The sequence below is a fragment of the Peromyscus eremicus genome, chromosome 5, assembly GCF_949786415.1.
Source record: "Peromyscus eremicus chromosome 5, PerEre_H2_v1, whole genome shotgun sequence".
In the NCBI taxonomy this organism is placed as follows: Eukaryota; Metazoa; Chordata; class Mammalia; order Rodentia; family Cricetidae; genus Peromyscus; species Peromyscus eremicus.
Genome location: NC_081420.1, coordinates 104,358,524 through 104,381,985, shown reverse-complemented (window position 1 = coordinate 104,381,985; position 23,462 = coordinate 104,358,524). Strand labels below are relative to the sequence as shown.

The window sequence follows — 23,462 nt, the reverse complement described above, 5'->3', positions numbered from 1 at the left end:
CTCTAAGGCCTCCTCCTGTTTGTGGTAGCCTCAGGAGCATTATAGATCCTTTATCACATGACAGGTTATTCTTCAGGGGGAGGTTCCTCTCACACAGTGGTCCCATATGAGTGTCAGTCAATAGTCATCTCCCTGTGACTTGGCATGTGTGGCCAAACTGCTCTAGTTTTATATACATGAGCCCGTTATAGAGAGAAAGGAAAAAACATCCCAGATGGTCTTGCCCCTAATGGAGTGACACTACTGGGAGTTTCTTTTTTGCTTCTATCCTGAGACCATTCTTCTGTTTCCTTAAATTCTGGCCTGCTTCATACATCATATTGACCCAAAGTAGGGGATCAGGTCTGGGCACAGCATAACTCACAGTGATCCTCACCGCACTCTAACATGGGAGTATGTCCACAGGAACCCCAACAGCATGGACCTGCCCCACTGGCCTGTGTTTAACCAGGATGAGCAGTACCTGCAGCTGGACATCCAGACTACTGTGGGCTATGCTCTGAAGGCCAACAGAATGCGGTTCTGGACCAAGACTCTGCCCCAGAAGATCCAGCAGCTGAAGGATGTTGAGAAAAAGCACACAGAGCTGTAGCATGTTATGCACCATAGTGGAGTGTCCTGAATAGAATTGGAGTCAACCTGAGGTGCCCACACACTCAGAAGAGAGGGGGTGACTCCATCTTTCATGTGTCCATGCATTCCCTCTTCATGTATCTGTTCAGCTCACACTTAAGTGTGTCACTGGTACCCTGTTTGTCTGGGTCCTGTCTTGTTTCACATATTCAATAAATTCCCCATGACAGTGTGTTTGTGTGAGCCCCAGTGGATGCCAACATTGCTTTGTGTCCTAGTGGACCTGCATCTCTTCCTCTCTTCTTTACATCATCTTCTCCCAACCCTCGTTCTCCTTTTTCCCAAATCCTAAATTTCTTCAAATGAATCAGAAGCTCTGGACAGTTTTGAACACATCAGGTGTGTGTGGGTATTAAAACCCTGTGTATATCTCTCAGCAAGTCCCAATGCATTATCTATGAGTTGATTATAACATGATTAGTAACAGCACTGGTGTCTTCGTATTTTAAATATGCCATGAAAAAATTATAATAAGCTGCAAGGTGAGTGTTGTGACAGATGTGTGGCCCCACTACTAGCAAGACTGAGGGGAGGGTCTAGTGAACTCAGAAATGCAAGGGTAACTTGTTCTAAATATGGACACTGTATGTAAATATATAATAACTAGACAGCTGAGTATGTATTTCACTATGTATTTAAGTATGTATCATAAACTCATATTCTCCTTGGTTCTCTAGCTCATTAATTTTCTTTTCTCTTTTTTTTTTATTAAATTATTTCTTATTTAAGTGTAGATGGAGTTTTCCTGCCTGGCCCACAGTCAGGACAAATCTCTCTCACCTGCCAGTCCCACAGCCTCAGACCCGACCAAGTAAACACAGAGACTTATATTGGTTACAAACTGTATGGCCGTGGCAGGCTTCTTGCTAACTGTTCTTACAGCTTAAATTAATCCATTTCCATTAATCTATGCCCTGCCACATGGCTCGTGGCTTACCAGCATCTTCACATGCTGTTTGTCATTGTGGCGGCTGGCAGTGTCTCTCTGACTCAGCCTTCCACTTCCCAGCTTTATTCTCCTCCTTGTCCCGCCTACACTTCCTGCCTAGTCAATGGCCAATCAGTGTTTTATTTATTGACTAATTAACAACACATTTGCCATACAGAACATCCCACAGCACTTAAGAAATTTTTAAAATTCATTTTACAGACCAACCACAGATCCCCCTCTCATCCCTTCTCCCACTCTCCCAGCATTCCCTCCCCTGACCCATCCCCTCTCCCCTCCTTTAAAAGTGTAAGGCCTCCCATGGCAAAGCCTGGTAATTCAGTTGAGGCAGGACAAAGCCCCTCCCTCCTGCATCAAGGCTGAGAAAGGTGTCCCACCATAGGTAATGGGCTCCAAAAAGACAGCTCATACACCAGGGATGGATCCTGATACCACTGCTAGGGACCCCTCAGACAGGTCAGGCTACACAATTGTCTACCTCATGCAGAGGGCCTAGTCTGGTACCATGCAGGTTCCATAGCTGTCAGTCTAAATTTCATGAGTTCCTATGATCTTGGTTCAGTTGTCTATGTAGATTTTGCCATCATGATCTTGACTCCCATTGCTCATATAATCCCTCTTCCCTCTCTTTGACTGGACTGCTGGAGCTTGGCCTGGTGATTGGCTGTGGCTCTCTGCATCTGCTTCCATTGGTTACTGGATGAAGGCTCCATGATGACAGTTCAGGTATTCAGCAATCTGATTACTAGGGTAGGCCAGCTCAGGCACCCTCTCCACTATTGCTAGTAGTCTAAGCTGGGGTCATCCTTGTGAATTCCTGGAAACTTCCCTAGTACCAGGTCTCTTCCTATCCCCATGATGTCTCCCTCTATCAAGATATCTTTCATTGCTCTCTCACTCCATCCCTCCCCCAGCCTGACCATCCAGTTCCATCATGTTTTCATCCCCCATCCCCTCTCCTCTATTGTCTCCTGTTGCCCCCAGTTTACTCATGGAGATCTCTTCTATTTCTCTTTCCCAAAGTGACCTATTCATCTCTTTTAGGGTCCTCCTTGTTACCTATCTTCTCTGGAGCTGGTTAGTCTGGTTATCCTTTGATTTATATCTAGTATCCACATATGAGTGAGTACCTACCATGTTTGTCTTTCTGAGTCTGGGTTATCTCACTTAGGATGATATTTTTTAGTTCCATCCATTTGCCTGAAAATTTCATGATGTCTGTGGGAGGCCTACCATTTCTCTGTGGGAGGCCCACTCCCACATTTTATGACAGGCTACTCTTGAGTGAGAGATAAGAGATTAGATAGAAAGACAGAAGCGAAAGAAACAGATAGAAACACAGGATAGCCTTGAGAGGGCCTGGATCAATATCACCAGGCCCTCTGTCTCTTCTAAAGGGCCTTTTATAGGAATGCCAAAGGGTGGAGCAAATGACCTCCCCCTAGCACAGCCAAGTGCAGACCCTTCCAATCACCTGGTAACCACGCACATGGTCAAGCAATCCTCTAATGCATCCCTTCTGGGTAAAGCAAGCTCAAATTTCACTAGAAAACCCTTATGGGCCTCCACAACTACCCCAGGCCTCTCAGATAGACTGTGCCTGTCTTAAGTCATCCTTCTTGATTAATTTCACATACATACATTCAGGAAGTTATAAAGAAGAAAGTTGCCCATCTTTGGCTACCAGCCTCTGGCAAGAGGGGGTACACAGCTTAACTCAGCTCTGATCCAGATCCCTTCTAAGAGCTTGTAAACATCCACAGTGATCTCTATAGCTGCCACATGTCTCAGCAAAGTAGTAGAGGATAACAAAAATGGAATATCTTTACTGGAATGGGTCTAAGGTAACTATATCAGTCTTAGCTGCACCAAGCCCTTTTTGTCTTTTAGAAAGAAGACAGAAAAGCTCCCCTAAGTATGAAACCTTAGCTTAAGTTTTCCAGGGGCCACTGAGACCATAAAAATTACATTTTGGGCTATTATAAAAAATGTTCAAATATATCTTGTATAAACCCTATTATACATATTTACTGCTAGTATGAATATCATTGTACTACTATACATATTTATTCTTTTTACAAGCTTACATTCAATGGAAAACTCTGCTATATATATTTACAATTTTTACAAACTTATATTCAAAAGCAAACTCTATTATACATATTTACACTTTTTACATATTTACAATTTTACAAACTTATATTCAAAAGCAAACTCCATTATACATATTTACACTTTTTACATATTTACACTTTTTACAAACTTATGTTCAAAAGCACACTCCATTATACATATTTACACTTTTCACAAACTTATATTCAAAAGCAAACTCTATAGAACTATTTTACAAACTTTAGCACACATCTAGAAGAGATTTCTTAAAAGAATTATTTACCGAATGTATATTCAAGATGAAACTCTATTAGAAAACATCTAGAATGAATCTCTTAACAGAACTAACTTACACTAGAAAGAATCTCTTAACAGAACTAACTTACATTCAAAATCAAACTCTATTAGCAAACATCTAGAAGAGATTTCTTAACTGAATGATTACATTTTCTTCTAACAAGAAATCATTTTTAAAGTTCAGAGTTCATAGTCAGACTTGATATCATTCTGAAATTTTCTTGAGAGTTTAAAGTCAGAGCCTAATTAATCAGTGGCTCTAAGCTTGACTGAGGGTAAAATTCCCTCTTCTTAATATATTTCAAGCTGCTTTTTGAACTGCCATAAGCTCTTTTAAAGATGACTTGTCTTTGATAGGTTTTTATTAGTTCAATATTTCTGATAAGGTTATTTGTTCACAGAAACTGCTAGTATCCAAAAGAGTCAAGGACATAGATGTGTTGTCTTAAACACATCTTTGATTAGCTCACTCTGAGGAAGAACATTTTCATGATTTTTTAAATTGCCTCCTGACAGGCATCACCTGTTTCTCATTCTTCCATAGTAAATAATTCCCACCTGACAGCCAGGTTGTTCCCCTGTTTCTCATTCTTAGGATTCAAGCTAACAAAGCTTGTGGAAAAAATTTGGTCTTTTGAGCTGAGAAAACAGAGTTTTTTGGGCAGTGCCAGCATCTCTGTTATGGACTACATTTCCCAAACTTCCTTTCTCTATATTGTCATACTGTTACAAATGAATTACATTTCCCATGATGCTTTTCTGTGTCCAGGAGAAGACCCAGCTGTGACCAATTGTGGACATTGCACTCCCAGCTTTCTTGGTCTGTATTTGTGCTAAAAATCAAGATCAAGCAAGCTTTTTCACAATGGGGGGTTTCTATTCTCCCTGAGCTGGCATTGATAGGTGTACTTCCTTTATCTGACATTTTTTCCCAGAGTAGGCAGAGTTTTGGGGGTCTGAAGGATGTGATACCTGGAAAGCGCAATAACAACTCAGAGACAATGTTCATGCAAGCTGACAGGTATGTAGCTAGAGTTTTCCTGCCTGGCCCACAGTCAGGACAAATCTTTGTCTACCGCCAGTCCCACACACAGCTGCTCAGATCCAATCAAGTAAACACAGAGACTTATATTGCTTACAAACTGTATGGCTGTGGCAAGCTTCTTGCTAACTGTTTTTATATCTTAAATTAATCCATTTCTATAAATCTGTACCTTGCCACGTAGCTCATGGCTTACCAGCATCTTCACATGCTGCTTGTCATGGCGGTGGCTGGCAGTGTCTCCTCCCACCTTCCTGTTCTCTCAATTCTCTCTGTTAGTCTTGCCTATATTTCCTGCCTGGCCACTGGCCACTCAGTATTTTATTTATTGACCAATCAGAGCATTTGACATACAGACCATCCCACAGCACAGGTCACTTCAGCCTTCTGCAGTTGCTAAGTTTCTTTTGCTTCCCTAGCTTCTCTTAGCTTCTCTAAGCATCTCTAACTTCTCTTAGCTTCTCTTACTTCTCTTAGTTTCTTTTAGCTTCTCTAACTTTTCTTAGCTTCTCTTAGTTTTTGCTACAGCTTTGTTATTTTTATATTTTTTCATTTTTCTTTATTAAGAAATTTTCTACTCACTCCACATACTATCCACAGATACCCCCTCCTCCCTCCTCTCACCCCCAGCCCTCTTTCCCAAGCCACCCTGCATCCCCACATCCCCCAAATTAAAGTCTCCTATGGGGAGTCAGCAGAGCCCAGCACACTGAGCCTAGGCAGGTCCAAGCTCCTTCCCACTGCACCAAGGCTGTGCAAGGTGTCACACCACAGGCACCAGATTCCAGAAGCCTGCCCATAGACCAGGGACAGATCCTGATCCCCTTGCCTGGGTGCCCCCCAAACAGTTTGAGCCAAACAACTGTCTTCCATATCCAGAAGGCCTATTCCAGTCCCATGGGGGCTCCACAGCCACCAGTCCACAGTTCATGGGCTTCCACTAGTGTGACTGGTCATCTCTCATCATGATCTTGACCTCCCTTGCCTGCAGTATCTCTCCTCTCTTTCATCAATTGGATTCCTGGAGTTCAGCCTGGTGCTTGGCTGTGGATCCCTGTATCTGCCTCCATCAGTCACTGGACAAAGGCTCTATGATGACAACTAGGTTATTTGCTAGTTTGGTCACCAGAGTAGACTGGTTCAGGCACCCTCTGGACCACTGCCTGCAGACCAAGATGGGGTCAACGTTGTGGATTCCTGAGAGCCTCCCCAGCACCCTGCCTCTTCATATTCCCATGATGTCCTCATCTATCATGGTATCTTCCTCCCTGTCCTCCCACTCTGTCCCTGTTCCAGCTAAACCCTCACATTTCCCTATGTTCTCATCCCCCACTCCTCGCCCTCTGCCACCCCCCATACCCAGTCCATTCGTGTAGATCTCATCTATTTCTCCTTCACAGGGCCATCCATGTGTTCTTCCTAGGGTCTTTCCCTGTTAGCTAGCCTCTCTGGAGTTGTGGGTTGCGGTCTGGCCATCCCTTCACTCACATTTAGTATCCACTTATGAGTAAGTCCATACTATGTTTGTCCTTCTGAGTCTGGGTTATCACACTCAAGATGATATTTTCTAGTTCCATCCGTTTGCCTGCAAATTTCATGATATCATTGTTTTTTACTGCTGAGTAGTACTCCATTGTGTATATGTGCCACATTTTATTTATCCATTCTTCAGTTGAGGGGCATCTAGATTGTTTCCAGGTTCTTGCTATTATAAATAATGCTGATATGAACATAGTTGAGCATGTGTCCTTGTGGTAAGATTGAGCATTCCTTGGGTATATGCCCAAGAATGGTATAGCTCGTCATGAGGAAGACTTATTCCCAATTTTCTGAGAAACTGCCATACTGATTTCCAGAGTGGCTGTACAATTTTGCATTCCCACCAACAGTGGAGGAGTGTTCCCCTTGCTCCACATCCTCTCCAACATAAACTGTCTTCAGTGTTTTTGATCTTAGCCATTCTGACAGGTGTAAGATGGTATCTCAGAGTTGTTTTGATTTTCATTTCCCTAATGACTAAGGATGTTGAGCAATTCCTTAAATGCCTTTCTGCCATTTGAGATTCTTCTGTTGTGAATTCTCTGTTAAGCTCTGTAGCCCATTTTTTAATTGGATTGTTCAGTATTTTGATGTCTAGCTTTTTGAATTCTTTATGTATTTTGGAGATCAGCCCTCTGTCAGATGTGGGGTTGGTGAAAATCTTTTCCCATTCTGTAGGCTGTTGTTTCTTCTTATTGACTGTATCCTTAGATCTACAAAAGCTTCTCAGTTTTAGGAGGTCCCATTTATTAATTTGTTTCTCTCAGTGTCTGTGCTACTGGTGTTATATTTAGGAAATGGTCTCCTGTGCCAATTTGTTACAGACTACTTCCTACTTTCTTTTGTATCAAGTTCAGTGTAACTGGATTTATGTTGAGGTCTTTGATCCACTTGGACTTGAGTTTTGTGCATGGTGACAGATATGGATCTATTTGCAATCTTCTGCATGTTGACATCCAGTTATGCCAGCACCATTTGTTGAAGATGCTTTCTTTTTTCCATGGTTCAGTTTTGTCTTCTTTTTCGAAAATCATATATTCATAGGTGTGTGGATTAATGTCAGGGTCTTCAATTCGATTCCATTGGTCCACATGTCGGTTTTTATGCCAGTACCAAGGTATTTTTATTATTATAGCTCTATAGTAGAGCTTGAGGTCACTTATTCCAAGCACCTGATCAGTTACAAGCCTCTGCATTAACTGCTGACCACTGCACAGAGAAGCTTCTTTGGTTAAGGTTGAGGGCAACCATAATCTATGGGTATATGCATAAATATTTAGAGGGCAGATTCAAAGCGTGTCCATTTAGCAAGATAATAGCAGTAGGTTCCCATTAGCATCTATGACTTCCCACACCTTTGGCTTTTGACAATGTTTACAATATTAGACATGAATTCTCTCCTATGGAGCAGGTCTCAAATCCAATCCAAAAGCAGTTGGTTACCCTTATGACCTTTGTGGCAATATTGCTCCAGGGGGTATGTCTTACCTGACAAGTTGTACATGGGGTTTCCTCTTGGGGAATACCACTGATGGGTTTTCTCCCCCAGACAGCTTCATAGTCCCTTCTGAGACTATAAAAGCTAGCCATCAGAGAGAATGTTTTCAGGAGAGTTCCTTGATTTCTCTATGCCCTTTAACCAAAGTTATCTTCAGGGATAGAGTTTATCATCTAGTTAATGATTTACCCACTCCCCAGTTTTCTCTGTAGTTCTGGTAGGCAACTGTGCTGACTAGTTTTTGTCAGTTTGACACACCTGGGAAGAAGAACTCTCAACTGAAGAATTGCCTTCATAAGATTGGCCTGTAGGCAAATCTGTGGAGCATTTCCTTGACAATGACTGATTTGGGCAGTCCCACCCCTGGGTAGACGGTGCTGGATTGTATAAGAAAGCAGGCTTGGCAAACCATGAGGAAGAAGCCAGCAAGCAACTTCCCTCCACGGTTCCTACCTCTGTTCTTGGTATTTCTGACCAATAATTCACAGGGAAGTATGGCCTGCTTGCAACTAAGATCTTCATTTAATAATCCTTGCCTTCTAGAGTAAGCACTGTCTACCCATGCAGATACTTGAATGCACACAACACATTTTACCTGATCTCTACAGGTACACATCAGAGTGACCTGTTTTTGACTACTTTTAATCAAGCTCTTCAAGAACTTTTTCAAACATGGGCTTTGTGATTGGTGCTGTCATTCCACAGGGCTATGGACCTAGGACAATACTGTGGTGATATATTGTGTATCAAATAAAGCTTGCCTGAGCATCAGAGGACAGAGTCAGCCAGTAGATTAAACATAGAGGCCAGGCAGTGGTAGCACACATCTTTAATCCTACCACTCGTGAGGCAGCGATCTGTCTGGATCTCTGTGAGTTCAAAGCCACCTGGACTAATGAGATTGATTCAGTCTAGGAGAGAAACAGAGCCAGGCATTGGTGGCACACACTTTTTATCCCAGTTCTTGGGAGTCACTGGCCTTTAATCCCAGCACTTGAGATCTGATTCCTTTGCAACAGTATTTGGGAAGCACATATGCCTTTAATCCCAGCACTAGGAAGGAAATGATATGGCTGGGTGGAGAAAGGCATATAAGGTGTGAGAATACAGGAACTAGAAGGCCTTTTGCCTGAAAGCCCTTTCAGCTGAGGATTCAGAGGCATTTGTGGCTCATTCCTTTGTCTCTCTGATCTTTCAGCATTTACCCTAATATCTAGCTCTGGGTTTTTATTAAGACCATTTAAGATTCATGCAACAAGTACATGTTTAATTTTTGAAGAAATTGCTAAACTGTCTTCCAAATGATTATACAATTTTGCATCTCTTCCAGCCTTGTATGATAGTGTCAGTGAGTCCATGTCTTTGCCAACATTTGGCCTTATAGGTCTTAAAGTGAATGGGAATGTGATTGAATCTCATTTCATGTATTTCTATGATGTTTGAGAGATTTCTATCTGTTTCTCGATCCTCCCCTAATTTTGTTCTCTTACCACAGAAATACATTGAAGAGTCTTCATTCCACCTTTTAATTAGGGCTTTGGCCATCATTAGCACAAAGCCTTTGAGTGATGGTCTAACAAATGGCAGAGAGACATGGGCATTCCCAAATTTGAGTTGAAAAAAAAAAAATCTCAGATTAAGAAGTAGTACCAGGATATCTAGGAAACATGATGAAGCTGGTTCCCTGACTCCAAGATTAGAGTAACTAGAGACTTCCCAGCCCCACAGCCCAGCAGTTCTCTGGGTCAGAGAATTTAGAATAGAGACAACATCTGCCAAAGAGGAGTTCATGGACTGCACAAGAGTGCAGAGAAGTGGCTATTGGGAAATGAAAGTAAGCCTTGATGATGAGAGGAGGCAAGAAGCATGACTGCCATGCTAGGGGAAAGAGAAACTAGGAGGAAGTCTTTCAGTTCTAGGCTGAGGGTTCCCAGGACTACTGGGGCTGGAAATATGGACCAAGGCCAATTCTCAGACAACAGTACAGACTGACACTGATCCCTACAGCACATCCTCCAAGAGGTTAGACTGGGTCTCATGGTAACTCCCAATCCTGTGTTCTTTGATGCATCTTTCCAGGTTTCTTTATGATTCTGATACTCCTATTTATAGATGTGTCTCCAGATTTTATCACAGGCTATGAAAGCCCAGACTCTCTTCAGTCTGGAGCCAGCAATGCCTCAAAAAATGTTCATCGAGTAAGGCCTGGGAAGAATGCCCAGTGAGTAAGGAAGCTTTCTGCCAAGCCTGACAAACAACCTGAGTTTAATCTTGAGGACACACATGCTAGAAAAAGAAAAGAACTGGTTCCTACTGTTGTCCCTTTGCTTCCACATAGGTGCCATGGTACATGAGTGCCCATACATGTGCATGTATGCATGCACACATATAATGATAAATGAATGTGAAAAATTAAACAATATTTGTAAAGTAGATCGATGACTGTGAAGTTTTCTTATAAGGATTTGACCAATAGAGTAACCGCAATATAGAGGTGGATAGAAAAGGAGATGAGGACTTAGGTGTGGGTCCCGAGTGTAATGTATACATCCATCAGGGAGAAAGACAACCTGGGCCTGAGCACTTATTCATCTGTCTTCTTCTTCTTCTTCTTCTTCTTCTTCTTCTTCTTCTTCTTCTTCTTCTTCTTCTTCTTCTTCTCCTCCTCCTCCTCCTCCTCCTCCTCCTCCTCTTCCCCTCCTCCTCCTCCTCCTCCTCCTCCTCCTCCTCCTCCTCTTCTTCTTCTTCTTCTTCTTCTTCTTCTTCTTCTTCTTCTTCTTCTTCTTCTTCTTCTTCTTCTTCTGTCCCTTCCCTCCAGACATGACCTCCACACCATCCTTCTTTCCAATCACTCCTCTTGATTCTGGTCCTTCTGTCCTACCCCAAGCCCACCTGCAGTCAATCCACTTCTACCCAAGGACTTTGTCAGCTGCTGTTGCCCCTCTACAGCTGCCCTTTCTGCCACACTCTTCACTATTTTCTGGAGAATTTCCTGTATTCTTGTCACATCAGCTTGGCGTTTTCTCACAGTTCATCTCTGCAAGTTGGGATACTTCCAGTCTCCACTCTGCTGTCCCCTCTCCTCAGTAGCTGTTTCACCCTTAGGCTGGACTCCAACTGACCTTGAAACGCTGGGGAAGGGATCGAAGAAGCTTGACTTTGATGGAAAGGCCAATAAGCGTGGCCATGCTGCAGTGTGGAATGGTGGGTGTGAAAGCCACTACCACTGTGCTCTCGGGGTCGCTAACCTGTATGGACAAGGGAGACTGTAAAGATCACACGACCGCCCCCAGCACAGAGACCCTCCCTTTAGTTTATTGGTTTGGACAAGTTACCTAACTTTCATGGGCTTCAGGTTTAACATCCATAAACTGGAAAAACAACCTCCCCACCCAAAGATCCTCTTAGGTGCTTGTGAATGGAGAATGCCAGCCTCTAATGCATAATGGTGCTGCAGGCCACAGGAATATATCATAAGAACTCAGCTGGTTATGGCAAAGTCACTACATGGAGGGATCAGGGAATTCCTCCAGAGGAAGTCAAATCCCAAGGAGTTTTTGGTGTTACTTGGCTTGTTATATATCAGCTGTATTGTTATGAAAATCATGTGTGCCTTCATAGTTTTCCCAATTGACCTTTCCCTAAGAAGGGCTAACAGTGTGGACTGATCACTCTCTGGACATACACATTCCAGGTATTTGGAGAATAGCCTTGGGAAAGGCTTTCTCTGGAATCAGATATCTCCCTTAGCCACTTTCAAGGACTACAGGAAACACCGCCCAGGTGGGCGCCCAACTTCCGAGGACTAACAATGATAACAGCCCACACGCAAGTCTCCTGACTTAAATTCCACAAGGAGACACCGCCCAGGTGGGCCCCAACTTTCAAGGAATAACAGTGATAGCAGCCCACATACAAGTCTCCTGACTTAAGGTAAATTCCTCAAGGAGACACCGCCTAGGTCAGGTGGACATTAAGTAATAGCTTTACACAATTTAGCTCGGACCCTCCCTTTATATACTGGGACTTCCAGGGCACAGGACGGAGAAGAGAAAAGAGAATGGAAGAACTAGATGGGTAAGAACTTGAGAGGAACAAACTGAGATGGGGAAGAACTAGGTTGAAGGGCTAGAAGAGAGGACTAGAGGAACGAGATGGAAGATGAGGAGGAGCCAGATGGGGAAGAAAAAGATGAGGAAGAGCCAGATGAGAGAGAAGGAGATGGGAGAAGAGCTGATAGGGGAAAGAACTAGATGGATGAGAACCTAGAAAGGACAGAACTAGATGAAGGAATTAAGATAGAACCTAGAGGGACAGTAGATAAATATAGAGAGAAATCAGGCAAGAAAGGAGCTAGATATGAGAGCAGAATAGAAGCTGTGTAGAGAGAGAACTATCACAGAATAATAAAGTGTATGAACTAAGGAGTTTCGTGTCCATAGATCCATTTCTTTTCATCAAAGATTAATTATCAGCTGGTTGTAGATTCTTCCGGACCCTGGGAGGGGACTATCGAGGGGCTGGACCCCCATAGTCCCCAATATAATAGAATCTTTTAAATTACTTGAACAAGGGACATTTTCATTCTCTGTGAGTGGCTGTGGAAGTGGTTGGAGCCGTTAAACACCAAAGGATAATGATGGTAATAATACCGTCCCTCTGGCATTTGGTTCTGAATGTGCTCTCCAGCACTGACTGATGAAAAAGGCTCATGCAAGGTTCCTTGTCCAGGGAGATGCAGAAACTCCCAGCCCCCACATCCCACACTTGCACTAGGAGGCCCCAGTGTTCTGTTCTCCATGTGATTGACCTGAACGTGGGGCAAAAGAGTGGCTTCACTTCCAGGGCAAAGGAGATGTGTCAGGCACTCTGTAGGCCTTATTAGTATCTGAGCCAGGATGGCACTATGTCCAGGGTGTGTCTGCAGCCTTTAATGTCTCTCACCCCCAGGACATCCTAATGTGGACCCTGGTGACCCCTGCTAGGCCACTTGAATCTGCTCTGAGGAGACAGCACTTGCTTTATCCCTCAGCTCCTCCCGACCAGACTTTCTCCTTTGCCTGCTGTCAGCCAGGCTATGGAGGCCACCAGTGCCTCGGCAGGCAGAAACTTTAGCCTGACCCCATCTGTTTCCTGATTAGAAAAATCTTTGGCTCTGACTCCTGTGGACAGAATCACTCACAACCACTAGAGGGCAGAGTTGGGTCCCATCCTCTCTGTCCCACCCAGGCTTGGTTTCTCAGGGACCATCAAGTTGGCAGGGTCTTATTGAATGTCCAGGATGTACAGGAGTGAGCACTTATGCTGATTTTTCACAACATGGTCACAAACTTCCACCCTTTCTGGAGCCGGGCTTTCTCACTAGCAGACAGCTCATTTCATCTTGCAGCTTGGCACAACTTTCTCAGGAGGATTCTCCCTTGAAGAAAAAGCATTAATAAAGAGAATCTCCAAACAGGGCCATTTTAACAAGGTCGTCTGTTGCTATAAAAAGTGTTAAGCATCAGTGGTGCTTCAGTAAGTTACCTGGACAGAGATGCCATCCATACTGTGAAGATGTTTGACTGTGGGTGTCTGGAATGAGGATGGGGATGTCAGGAGGCCCAGACATGTCCATCAGAAGAGATTGCTCTCCCCTGTCTCCCTGAGATCTATTCATTTATTGAGGGCCCTTCTGCCTTTTACAATTCTCTGCACACTTCTGGTTCCTGTGACACTCTATTCTTCGTGGTCTTCCCGTCCTTAATTTCCATTCTTACCTTATTTTCACCCCTATTTTTTTTAAAAAGATTTATTTATTTATTATGTATGCAGAAGAGGGTGCCAGATCTCATTGTAGATGGTTGTGAGCCACCATGTGGGTGCTGGGAATTGAACTCAGGACCTCTGGACCTCTGGAAGAGCAGTCGGTGCTCTTAACCTCTGTGCCATCTCTCCAGCCCATACCCCCTAAATTTTCTATTTATCCTCTAAGCAAACAGAACAAAACAAAACAAAACTCCTCCCTTCTATTTTGTCTTTATATAAAAGTGCCAAATCGTGTTGTCTGCAAGAGCTTTCCTAAAACATTTTATCTCTGTCACCACACAGCTAGATCCTTCTTCCTATAGACCTGAGATGGCCATAGCCTCTTGCCTCTGAGAAACTGCCTTTCTGGGGTTCTAGTTTTCCCAGGTTCTCCAAGTCCCTCATTTTCATCCACTGCATTGAAGACCAATCACAGGAAATCATGAAGGGACGCCTCTTGCATTGCTCTCCTTGGACACTAGAGGGCAGACAAAGATAAAGTTCCATAAGGTGCTAGATGACCTCTGAGCACAGGAAGACAGCTGCCTGATAGTTCTGCTGGAGCCTGAATTTACTGCTGATTGCAAGGACATTTCAGCAGATGAACAGGGCACTTCATAGGAGTGTTAGCAGGGGACTACTTCCTCCTCCTCCTCCTCCTCCTCCTCCTCCTCCTCCTCCTCCTCTTCCTCCTCCTCGTGCTCCTCCTCCTCCTCCTCCTCCTCCTCCTCCTCTTCCTCCTCCCCCTGCTCCCCCCTCCTCCTCCTCCTCCTTCTCCCCTTCTTTTTTGAGACAGGCTTTCTCTGTGTTGTTTTAGGGCCTGTCCTGGAACTTGCTCTGTAGACCAGGCTGGACTCTAACTCACAGAAATCCACTTGCCTCTGCCTCCCGAGTGCTGGGATCAAAGATGTGTGCACCACCACCCAGGAGCAGAAGATTTTTAAGATTTAGGTAATAGTCTTATTTTTGTAGAGCTTTATTGTCAAGTGATAAGTATGCACTCAAATTCATTCATTTATTCCATAGCTTAGTATATTGGAATAGAATATGAGGCATGTAACCACACCCACTCCATGCATAAGAACATATATTTTCTGACTAAACAACAAACATTTCTCTATGTTCCTTTTCATAAACCATGGACTAGAGCCCTGTTCCCTGGGAACCAACTGACTGCTTTCTGGAGTTGAAGTTTGGAAATAGAATATAATTCAGAAACATCAGAGTCTTGTCTACCCTATCACAGAGAAGAATCATGTATGGGAGGTTCTGACACTGAGAATAATGTCTTTGAGGTTCAAATGGCATTTTCCTTTGATGATGAGTGAACACACCACTTGTTGGTGCACATCTGAGTGACATCAGGTTTGGGCTATTTTAATCAAGCTGTCATGCTCTTGTTCAAACAAGACTTTGACTGGACATGTTGGTACATGCCTTTAATCCCAGCACTCAGGAGGCTAAGGCAGGTGAATCGATGAGTTTGGCCAGCCTGGTCTATAATTATGAGTTCTCAGACAGCCTGGGCTCTGTAGAGAGACTCAAAACTAACCAAAATACAAGCAAACAAACAAAACCCATGACTTGATGTGATGCCATTCACTTGTTTCTTCAGGCTAAAGTCCTGAAAGTAGAACTGTTGAGTCATAGAACAAAGGTGTTGAACTTTCAGAGAAGATGTGAAGTTACCTTCCCCAATCACCATGTAATCATTTTCCTTCCCCTCTAGCCATGTGAAGCTGTATCAGATGCTCAATGGCTTTGCCAACACTTTTGCTTATGGGTCATAATCTGGTTATAATGACTGGGTGTGAGGTGGTGTCTCATTTCAGATGCTTCCCTGAGCTTTACTCCCTTCCCAATACACACACACATACACACACACACACACACACACACACACACACACACACACACAGACAATTTCCTCATATTCAGAACATGATTGATGAGACTCTCCAGTCCACATTTCCTATGGTCTTTCCATCATCAATGTGGAGCCTCTGAAGACAGTGCAGTAAGTAACAGAGTGCATGGGGACCCTCCTCCAGCTTGGTGCAGAAGCCCAGGGTTTGGAAGATTACCATGCTGTCCAGTTAACTGAAGAAACTGGTCCTAGGACAGGGAGCTTGGAGAAGCTGAGGGCCTTCAGATTCCATACTCCAGCTGTTTCTTCAAACAGGGAATTGAGGGCAGAGAGAGCATTGCCTAGGCAGGAGCTGTGAATACAGAGTATGCTGAGGAGGAGACAGATTATTGAGAGCAGGGTGACAGGACAAGCCCTGATTACACCATTCTAGGGAAATGACCAGAAAACTGCCATGGAATAAATCTTTCTGTGTTGTTCTGTGGGTTCTGTAGACCTCCGGGGACTGGAAAACAGAACCAAGGCCCGTTCTTAGGTGACTCTAAAGTCTTTCTGAGATTGAACCTCATGACACTACATTTGGGAAATCAGGATGGGCTAGGTGTGAGCCCCTAATTCTGTCCTCTCAGATGCAGTCTGCCAAGGTTCACCATGTTTCTGAAACTCCTACTCAATGGCCTGTATTTGAGTCTTAATTCAGGCCCCAAGAGCCCAGACTATCCTCAGTATTAGAGCCAGCAGACACCAGTGCATGTGGGTTAGCAACTGTGAACTTGTGAGAAGCTGGCCACCAGAGTAGCTACAGTAAAGAGGCCAAGTGACTATGGTATGGTGGCAGAGTTGCAGTGTGATTCATGAACTGTCAAGGCATAACTGGGAGAAACACATGAAGACCCTAAGATCAATGTAAGTTTTGAGAGATACTGAAACGGGACTCAGGAAACTGTAAGTCCTGAAAGCAGGGAGGTGTTTTCAGGGTGGTGGGCATGCGCATTGCAATTCCTCTTTACCCAGGTCACATTTCCTCAGTTCCATTCCATTCTCCATCTGTGACATCCTGAGAATGCATCTACTCAGAAAAGCCCTGCAGCTTCTCCAGTTATAGCTTCCTGCTTCATCCTCTTTACACCAATACTTTAATAGTCCTGTTCCTGCTTAATAAGCCTGATATGGTGACACCAGATTTGGAGAGAGGGCTTCAGAGTCCCTGCTGTGCCTCCCAAGGGGACTAAAGGAAGAGCAGGAATGGGAGGCAGCTTTACCTCACTTGCTGCTCATTGGTTCCCACCATGCAGCCCAGCCAGTAGAGTTCAAGGACCTTGGCCTGGACTGCCCCACCCTCTGCCCCTACTCTGACCCCTCTCCTTTGGTTCAAAGTTCCTGCCCTGGCAAATTCATATGTTTGTGACATTTACACGAGGTTGATCACACACAGCAGCACAGACTCAGGACTGGGAGCTAAGCATGCCTTTCAGACAGACAGAGAACCTGTGGGCTTCTGTTTCTCTTTGCTGTGCACAGTGAGACTACCTAGGGAGGAATGGGGGACCCATGTCCAAGCTGCCAAAACTTGAGAAGAGTTATTGACTGAGATTGCAGGGGTTAAAGTTTCAGGGAGGAAGGAGTGTGGGAAATGTGAATCTCCTAATTCCCTATAAAAGCTCAGAGTCTTGCCCCTCTACCTAAAAAGGTGTCTGAGAGGCCAGAGGAACTCCAATAATGAGAAGCTACCCCAGTATGATGGGCTCTCAGTTGCTTTGGATCTAAAGGTCAAGGGACAGAGGAACAGAGGGGACATTTTCTCTGTGTGTTGCTGAAACTGTAGCTGCTACTGACTTGGATAATAACAGCATAACTTCATGCTGCTGAAGAGTCCTCATGTGTCAGTCTCAGAATAGAGACATGCCATGGCACTCCATAAAGGCCCTGCATAAGGTACTGGCTGCCACTAAGGTATGCAGACAGTCCCAGTCCTACAACCTACAGTTGTACCTAGAAATCTGGGTTCCCTTCTCCATGTTCCTTACCTGGGTCTTGGTTTCTGGGCAAACTAGCACGTCCGTTGGGAGAGTCAACAATTTTCAGGTCCTTATAAGAGCTGAGTCAGGAAGGTACTGTGCTCAGGGTGTGTGTGCAACCCTTGATACCCCTTACAAATCCTCTTAGTGTGATTACTGGTGACCTCTAGTCAGGCCTCCCCGCTAAGGAGACTGCACTCAACTCAGCCTGAGACTCTTCTCTGTTGTCGCCAGGGTTCAGGGCATCACCAGCACCTTCTAGACAGCAGGTTCTGCCAGATTCACTCATGGCTGTTATTTTATATTGTTTGTTTGAATGTCTGGATTCAGAATCACTGACAACTATAAAATGAAAAAGATTCATGTCCCATCCCCTCTATATCTCCCAGGCCTGTCTCGTCCACAGGGACAGCAAATGGCAGAGTCTGACATATAGTTTCCAGCATTACTCAAGAAGAGATGTGTGATATGGTTGTAGCCACACAGATGCAAATTAAGCACAGAGGAAATTAAGGCAGAAGGATCTCCAACTGCAGAATGGGCTAGCAAGACCTTGTGTCAAGAAAATAAAGAACGAAAAAAAAAAAAACAAAGGAAAACAGAAAATGAAATTTTTTCAGCTGTGTTTAATTTTACCTGTTGGTCATAAACTCTGTCCCCATTCTGGATTATAGCTTACAGCCTCTGGTGGGAAGGACAGATTACCAGATTTCGTGTGAACTTTATAGAGAGCTTTTCTGTGAGGATGTAACATCATGCATGCAGCTAGCCTACATGGGATAATTTTCAGTGTGACCGAATAGTCCCTATACTGGCTCACATAGAGCTGATGGAAAGGAGACTGTGTCATTGCCACATATGTGGCCCTGTACAGGAAGCTCATAGGGCTGAATGATGTCCTTGAGTCCCATGGTGCCTAAATGAGTCCGGTCAAGGGACTAGACCTGGAGGTACCTCAGTGAAGACTAAGTCAGGAAATATGTATATCCTGTGTTTTCAATCCAGGGTCTTTTGATGAGGCTGGGGATAGGGTTCAAACGATGGAGCAAAAGTGGCTTATTGGGCAGACTAACCCATTTGTCGCCTCTTTATTTACAGGCCAGGACTCATCCAGCCCCATCAGGAACACACACACCGGACAGGTTCAGAGTAGCCTTGTATACTTGGAGGATATCAACATGGGAGTCCACACCTTCCTGGGAATTCCTTTTGCCAAGCCACCTGTAGGACCTCTGCAGTTTGCTCCTCCTGAGCCCCCTGAACCATGGAGTGGTGTGAGGGATGGAACTTCCCATCCTGCCATGTAAGCTCTTCTGGGGTCCAGAGGAGTTCAGGCCCGGAAGTGGGCTAGTGTTGTGAGGGATGTCCCAGCTGCAGTGGTTTTTACCTCTCAATCCCACATCCAGTTCCCCCTCTTCATGGAGTAGGGGGATTCCCACTATGTTTTCCCAAGGACCTGCTCAGATTCTGAATGGAACAACCTGTGCCAGGCTCAAGGTTCAGTGCTTGGCACACACAAGGAGCTAGCCTTGAGTACTGCAGATGGGAGCACAGGCACATTTGTCTTGAGAGTCAGGTTATGTCCTGTGTCTCTGACACTAGGGGAAATGTCTCTGGGAGGAGATCAGACTCCATCACTTAACCAGAAGAACTCCTGAGTTTTATAGCAGAGACTGAAGAATCCTAAATAGTGAAGCAATGGTCCCCAAAGGACTGTACCCTTCACAGTCACTGTGCCAACCATAGGACCAGATGTCGTTTGTCAAGAACAAGTGCATGTGCTGACAATGAGAGGCCTGTGGGAGAGATGAGGAACCCTGAAAATGGAGACATTAGATGAAGTAGGTCTTACTACCTTATGGGAAACTAATTCACTTTTATTTATGCAATAGCAATGTAGAGGCAACTCACTTGTTTCAGGCCTTAATGGGGATAGGGAGAAGTGGTAAAAATGTCACAACCCATGGTCAAAGTCTACTAGGACTCTCTGTTCCCTGACCTTCCAATAAGTAGGATCTAAGATCATCTAAATCTATATATGGAGGTCTGGGCTCTATCACAGCTTCCTTAGAGCCTGAGGCTTCTATCTGTGGACGAGTGACTTTATTTTATTTATTTATTATTTTGTGTATTTGGGTGTTTATTTGCATGTATTTCTGTGTTCCATGTGCATTCATTGTGCTCAGATTCCCTTTGACTGGAGTTATACAGATTGTCAGCTGTCATGTGGGTGCTGGGGATCTAACCCAGGTCCTCTGGAAGAACAGCCAGGGCTAGTGACCACTGAGCCATCACTCCAGCCCCAAGAGGGTCTTTAGAAAATGATCTCATCTTCCCAGCAGGTAGTTTTCTAGGAGGCAATCTACCCAGTTTCTGGCTTTAACTACTGTTCAGTCCTTTGAATAGTTAACCATTTACCATTGTTGACAGTTGTCTACAGAATATCACTATAATGAATTCAGCAACCGAGATCCTGTTCAAAAGCACCCCATCTCTTCTTTCTATGTCTGAAGACTACCTGTACCTCAACATCTACTTACCTGCTCATGCTTCTGAGAGCTCCAACCTGCCTGTGAGTATCAAGCCATGACTAACTAGAGGTGGAAGGACATTTCCTCTGAAGGAATATGGTAGGGCTAAGATCATTCTTGCCTTTGCTTCAGTATAGACCCTGATATTATTTCCAAGAATGCTTGCTTGCCCACTGTAGGCAGTTAAGTCATGGGCTTAGGGACAGAAATCCCTGGAGTCACCGAGAAGTCAGAGTTTGTAACTTAATGAATTCAGGGCTTATGCCCAGAAAACACAATCAGATTTCCCAAAGATGAGGATTGTATCATCTAAGTCATAAAAATTGACTCATCTGTTTGGCCAGTAAGATTGGAGGGCATTTGTTTTATTTCCATATGTGACCATGAAGAACACATGCTTTTCCATTTCTGAGGGTATCCTGGAGTATTGGAGACAGACTTTGGTACATGAGGCAAATAAGGGTCAATACACTTTTCTTCCTGATGGAATTTGGAGCTTTCACCAGATCATGATACCTGGGATCTGTCTATGTGAGCAGCTTCAGAGACAGCGATGAATAGTCTAGACAACAGGTGGCACTTGGTCTGGGTAAGAGGAGTGATCTCTTATCTTATTTATTTACCAGGTAATTGTATGTATCCATGGCAGTGGACTCACTGTGGCCATGGCTTCTGTGTATGACGGATCGAAGCTAGCAGCCATTGAGGACATACTGGTGATCACCATCCAGTACTGCCTGGGTGTCCTGGGTTACTTCAGGTGATCCTAGGGCTGGACAGGGATTTTGGAACTGAGCAGAAACAGGAGAGTCCAGTGACTCCTGTCTCAGCTTCTTCTCAGCACTGGAGATGAGCATGCCAGAGACAACTGGGGCTTCCTGGACCAAGTGGCCGCCCTGCACTGGGTCTTGCAGAATATCGCCCACTTTGGAGGCCACCCTGGCCAGGTCACTATTTTTGGCGAGTCAGCAGGTGGCACAAGTGTGTCTTCACTTCTTTTGTCCCCATTGTCCAAAGGACTCTTCCACGGAGCCATTATGCAGAGTGGAGTGGCCAGGATGCCTGGTCTCGTCTCCCAGTCTGAGGAGGTTTACACAGTGAGTTCCCTCAATTCTTCCTATCCCAGCCCTCACTCTCAGAACTCCTGGTTCTGTCTGCTCTGTGAATGCAACAAATATCATAGGGGTACCTAGGACTTTCTCTTTCCTTCTTCCTTGCTGAAGTTTTACTAATACATCTTTTCCGGATCTCTCTGAACTAGATGATGCCTCTTGGTGTTGCTGACATTCTGGAAAGGAAGTATTTGGGAGACACTGAAGACCTTGAGATTTTCCAAGCACAGTTCAAGGAGGTGATGGAAGACTTTATGTTTGTGGTTCCTGCTTTGCAAGTAGCACATGCTCAGAGTGAACACATCTATAAATATGACTCTGGCTTAGGACTCTAGTTAATAATAGAACACTTGCTTCATATGCATAATGCTACATGTTTAATCTCCAGTAGTGTCACAAAGAAAAAGAGGCCTGATTCCAAGGAGATGTCTCAGAACTTTGGGCCCAAGGACATCCCTCTGGTGTCTTCATTTGTTCTCTAGTCCCAGGCTTCTGAGGACTCTTACCTCAGTAAATCCTCATGTCTAGTGTAAGTGTATAACACCTCCAGGCACAGATGAGGAAAGTGACATAATGATGTGATAGAACTTCCACAAATGACTCAAGGTTATGATTTAACCAAGGCCTTTCCAAAGCTCATGCTTCAGCCTTGGAGTCTACACTCCTCTAAACTCCCAGCCATTGTAACAACTTTAGGTCAAGGTATCTCACACAAAAGATGAGACAGGACAGGTCCAGGTAAGAGGCTACTATGTCACCATGTGTCTACACTTCCAGGTCCCCTTGCCCCTGTCTACTTTTATGAGTTCCAGCACCCATCCAACTTCTTCAAAGACGTCAGACCACCTGATGTGAAGGCTGACCATGGTGATGAGATTTTCTTTGTCTTGGATTTTTCTTCTGGGGCAGCAAATGTGAGTCTTCCCTTTTCTCCATGAGTATGATAGTGACCGAGATGAGAACTGAGGGATGACTGAGCTCACTGTCCAAGTGAGGAAACTGAGGTTCTTGGAGAGCCTTTCTCAGCCATCTTGTAGCCCAAAAATGGTAAACTAGGATTGTAATCTGAATCCTTTCCAGTCCAGATTGTAGTTTCTGTCCCAACCCTGTCCTGATAGTGGTGCCAGGCCTAACATCCAAGGGGGATGGTTAAAGCCATGATGTTTTATTAAGTGACTATGCCAGAGCAAAGAAAGGGCCTCTGGACTAAGAATAAGCTGGGGTGAAGGTGGTGGATTCAGTTAGAGGCTGGGGCAAGTAAGGGAAGGGAGGAAAATGGAAGACCCTGGATTTAGGCAGGTGGGGAACATGAGCACCAGAGTTAGGCTGTAGCTGGGATCGTGGATGTGGCAGCTGCATGGGGTGTCTGGGACCTGGACCTCTGTCTTCCTCGTGGCTACAATTGACTTCACTGAGGAGGAGGGTCTGCTGAGCAGGAAGATAACGAAGTACTGGGCTAACTTTGCAAGACATGGGTGAGAAGACACACCCCCTGAATCTCTAAGGCCTCCTCCTGTTTGTGGTAGCCTCAGGAGCAGTATAGATCCTTTATCACATGACAGGTTATTCTTCAGGGAGAGGTTCCTCTCACACAGTGGTCCCATATGAGTGTCAGCCAACGGTCATCTCCTGTGCCCTGGTGTGGCTGACAAACTGCTCTAGTTTTGTGTACATAAGCCTGCTATAGAGAAAGGGAAAAATCATCCCAGATGGTCTTGCCCCTAAAGGAGTGACACTAGTGGGACTTTCTTTTTTGCCTCTATCCTGAGACCATCCTTCCTTGTCCTTGAATTCTGGCCTGCTTCATACACCATATTGACCCAAAGTAGGAGATCACAGCATAACTCATAGTAATCCTCACTGCACCCTAACATGGAGGTGTGTCCACAGGAACCCCAACAGCATGGACCTGCCCCACTGGCCTGTGTTTACCCAGGATGAGCAGTACCTGCAGCTGGACATCCAGACTACTGTGGGCTATGCTCTGAAGGCCAACAGGATGCAGTTCTGGACCAAGATTCTGTCCCAGAAGATCCAGCAGCTGAAGGATGTTGAGAAAAAGCACACAGAGCTGTAG

General features: G+C 44.6%; 1 protein-coding gene across 1 annotated transcript; it reads left to right on the top strand.

Moving 5' to 3' along the window:
- The first annotated feature begins 11,256 nt into the window (after positions 1–11,256).
- Positions 11,257–23,462, top strand: LOC131911117 (pyrethroid hydrolase Ces2e-like). Its single transcript, XM_059263070.1, has 9 exons — positions 11,257–11,338; positions 18,841–19,045; positions 20,173–20,314; positions 20,900–21,033; positions 21,115–21,388; positions 21,535–21,679; positions 22,163–22,252; positions 22,788–22,860; positions 23,276–23,462. The coding sequence occupies exons 1-9, from the start codon at positions 11,257–11,259 to the stop codon at positions 23,460–23,462; spliced, it is 1,332 nt and encodes a 443-aa protein (XP_059119053.1).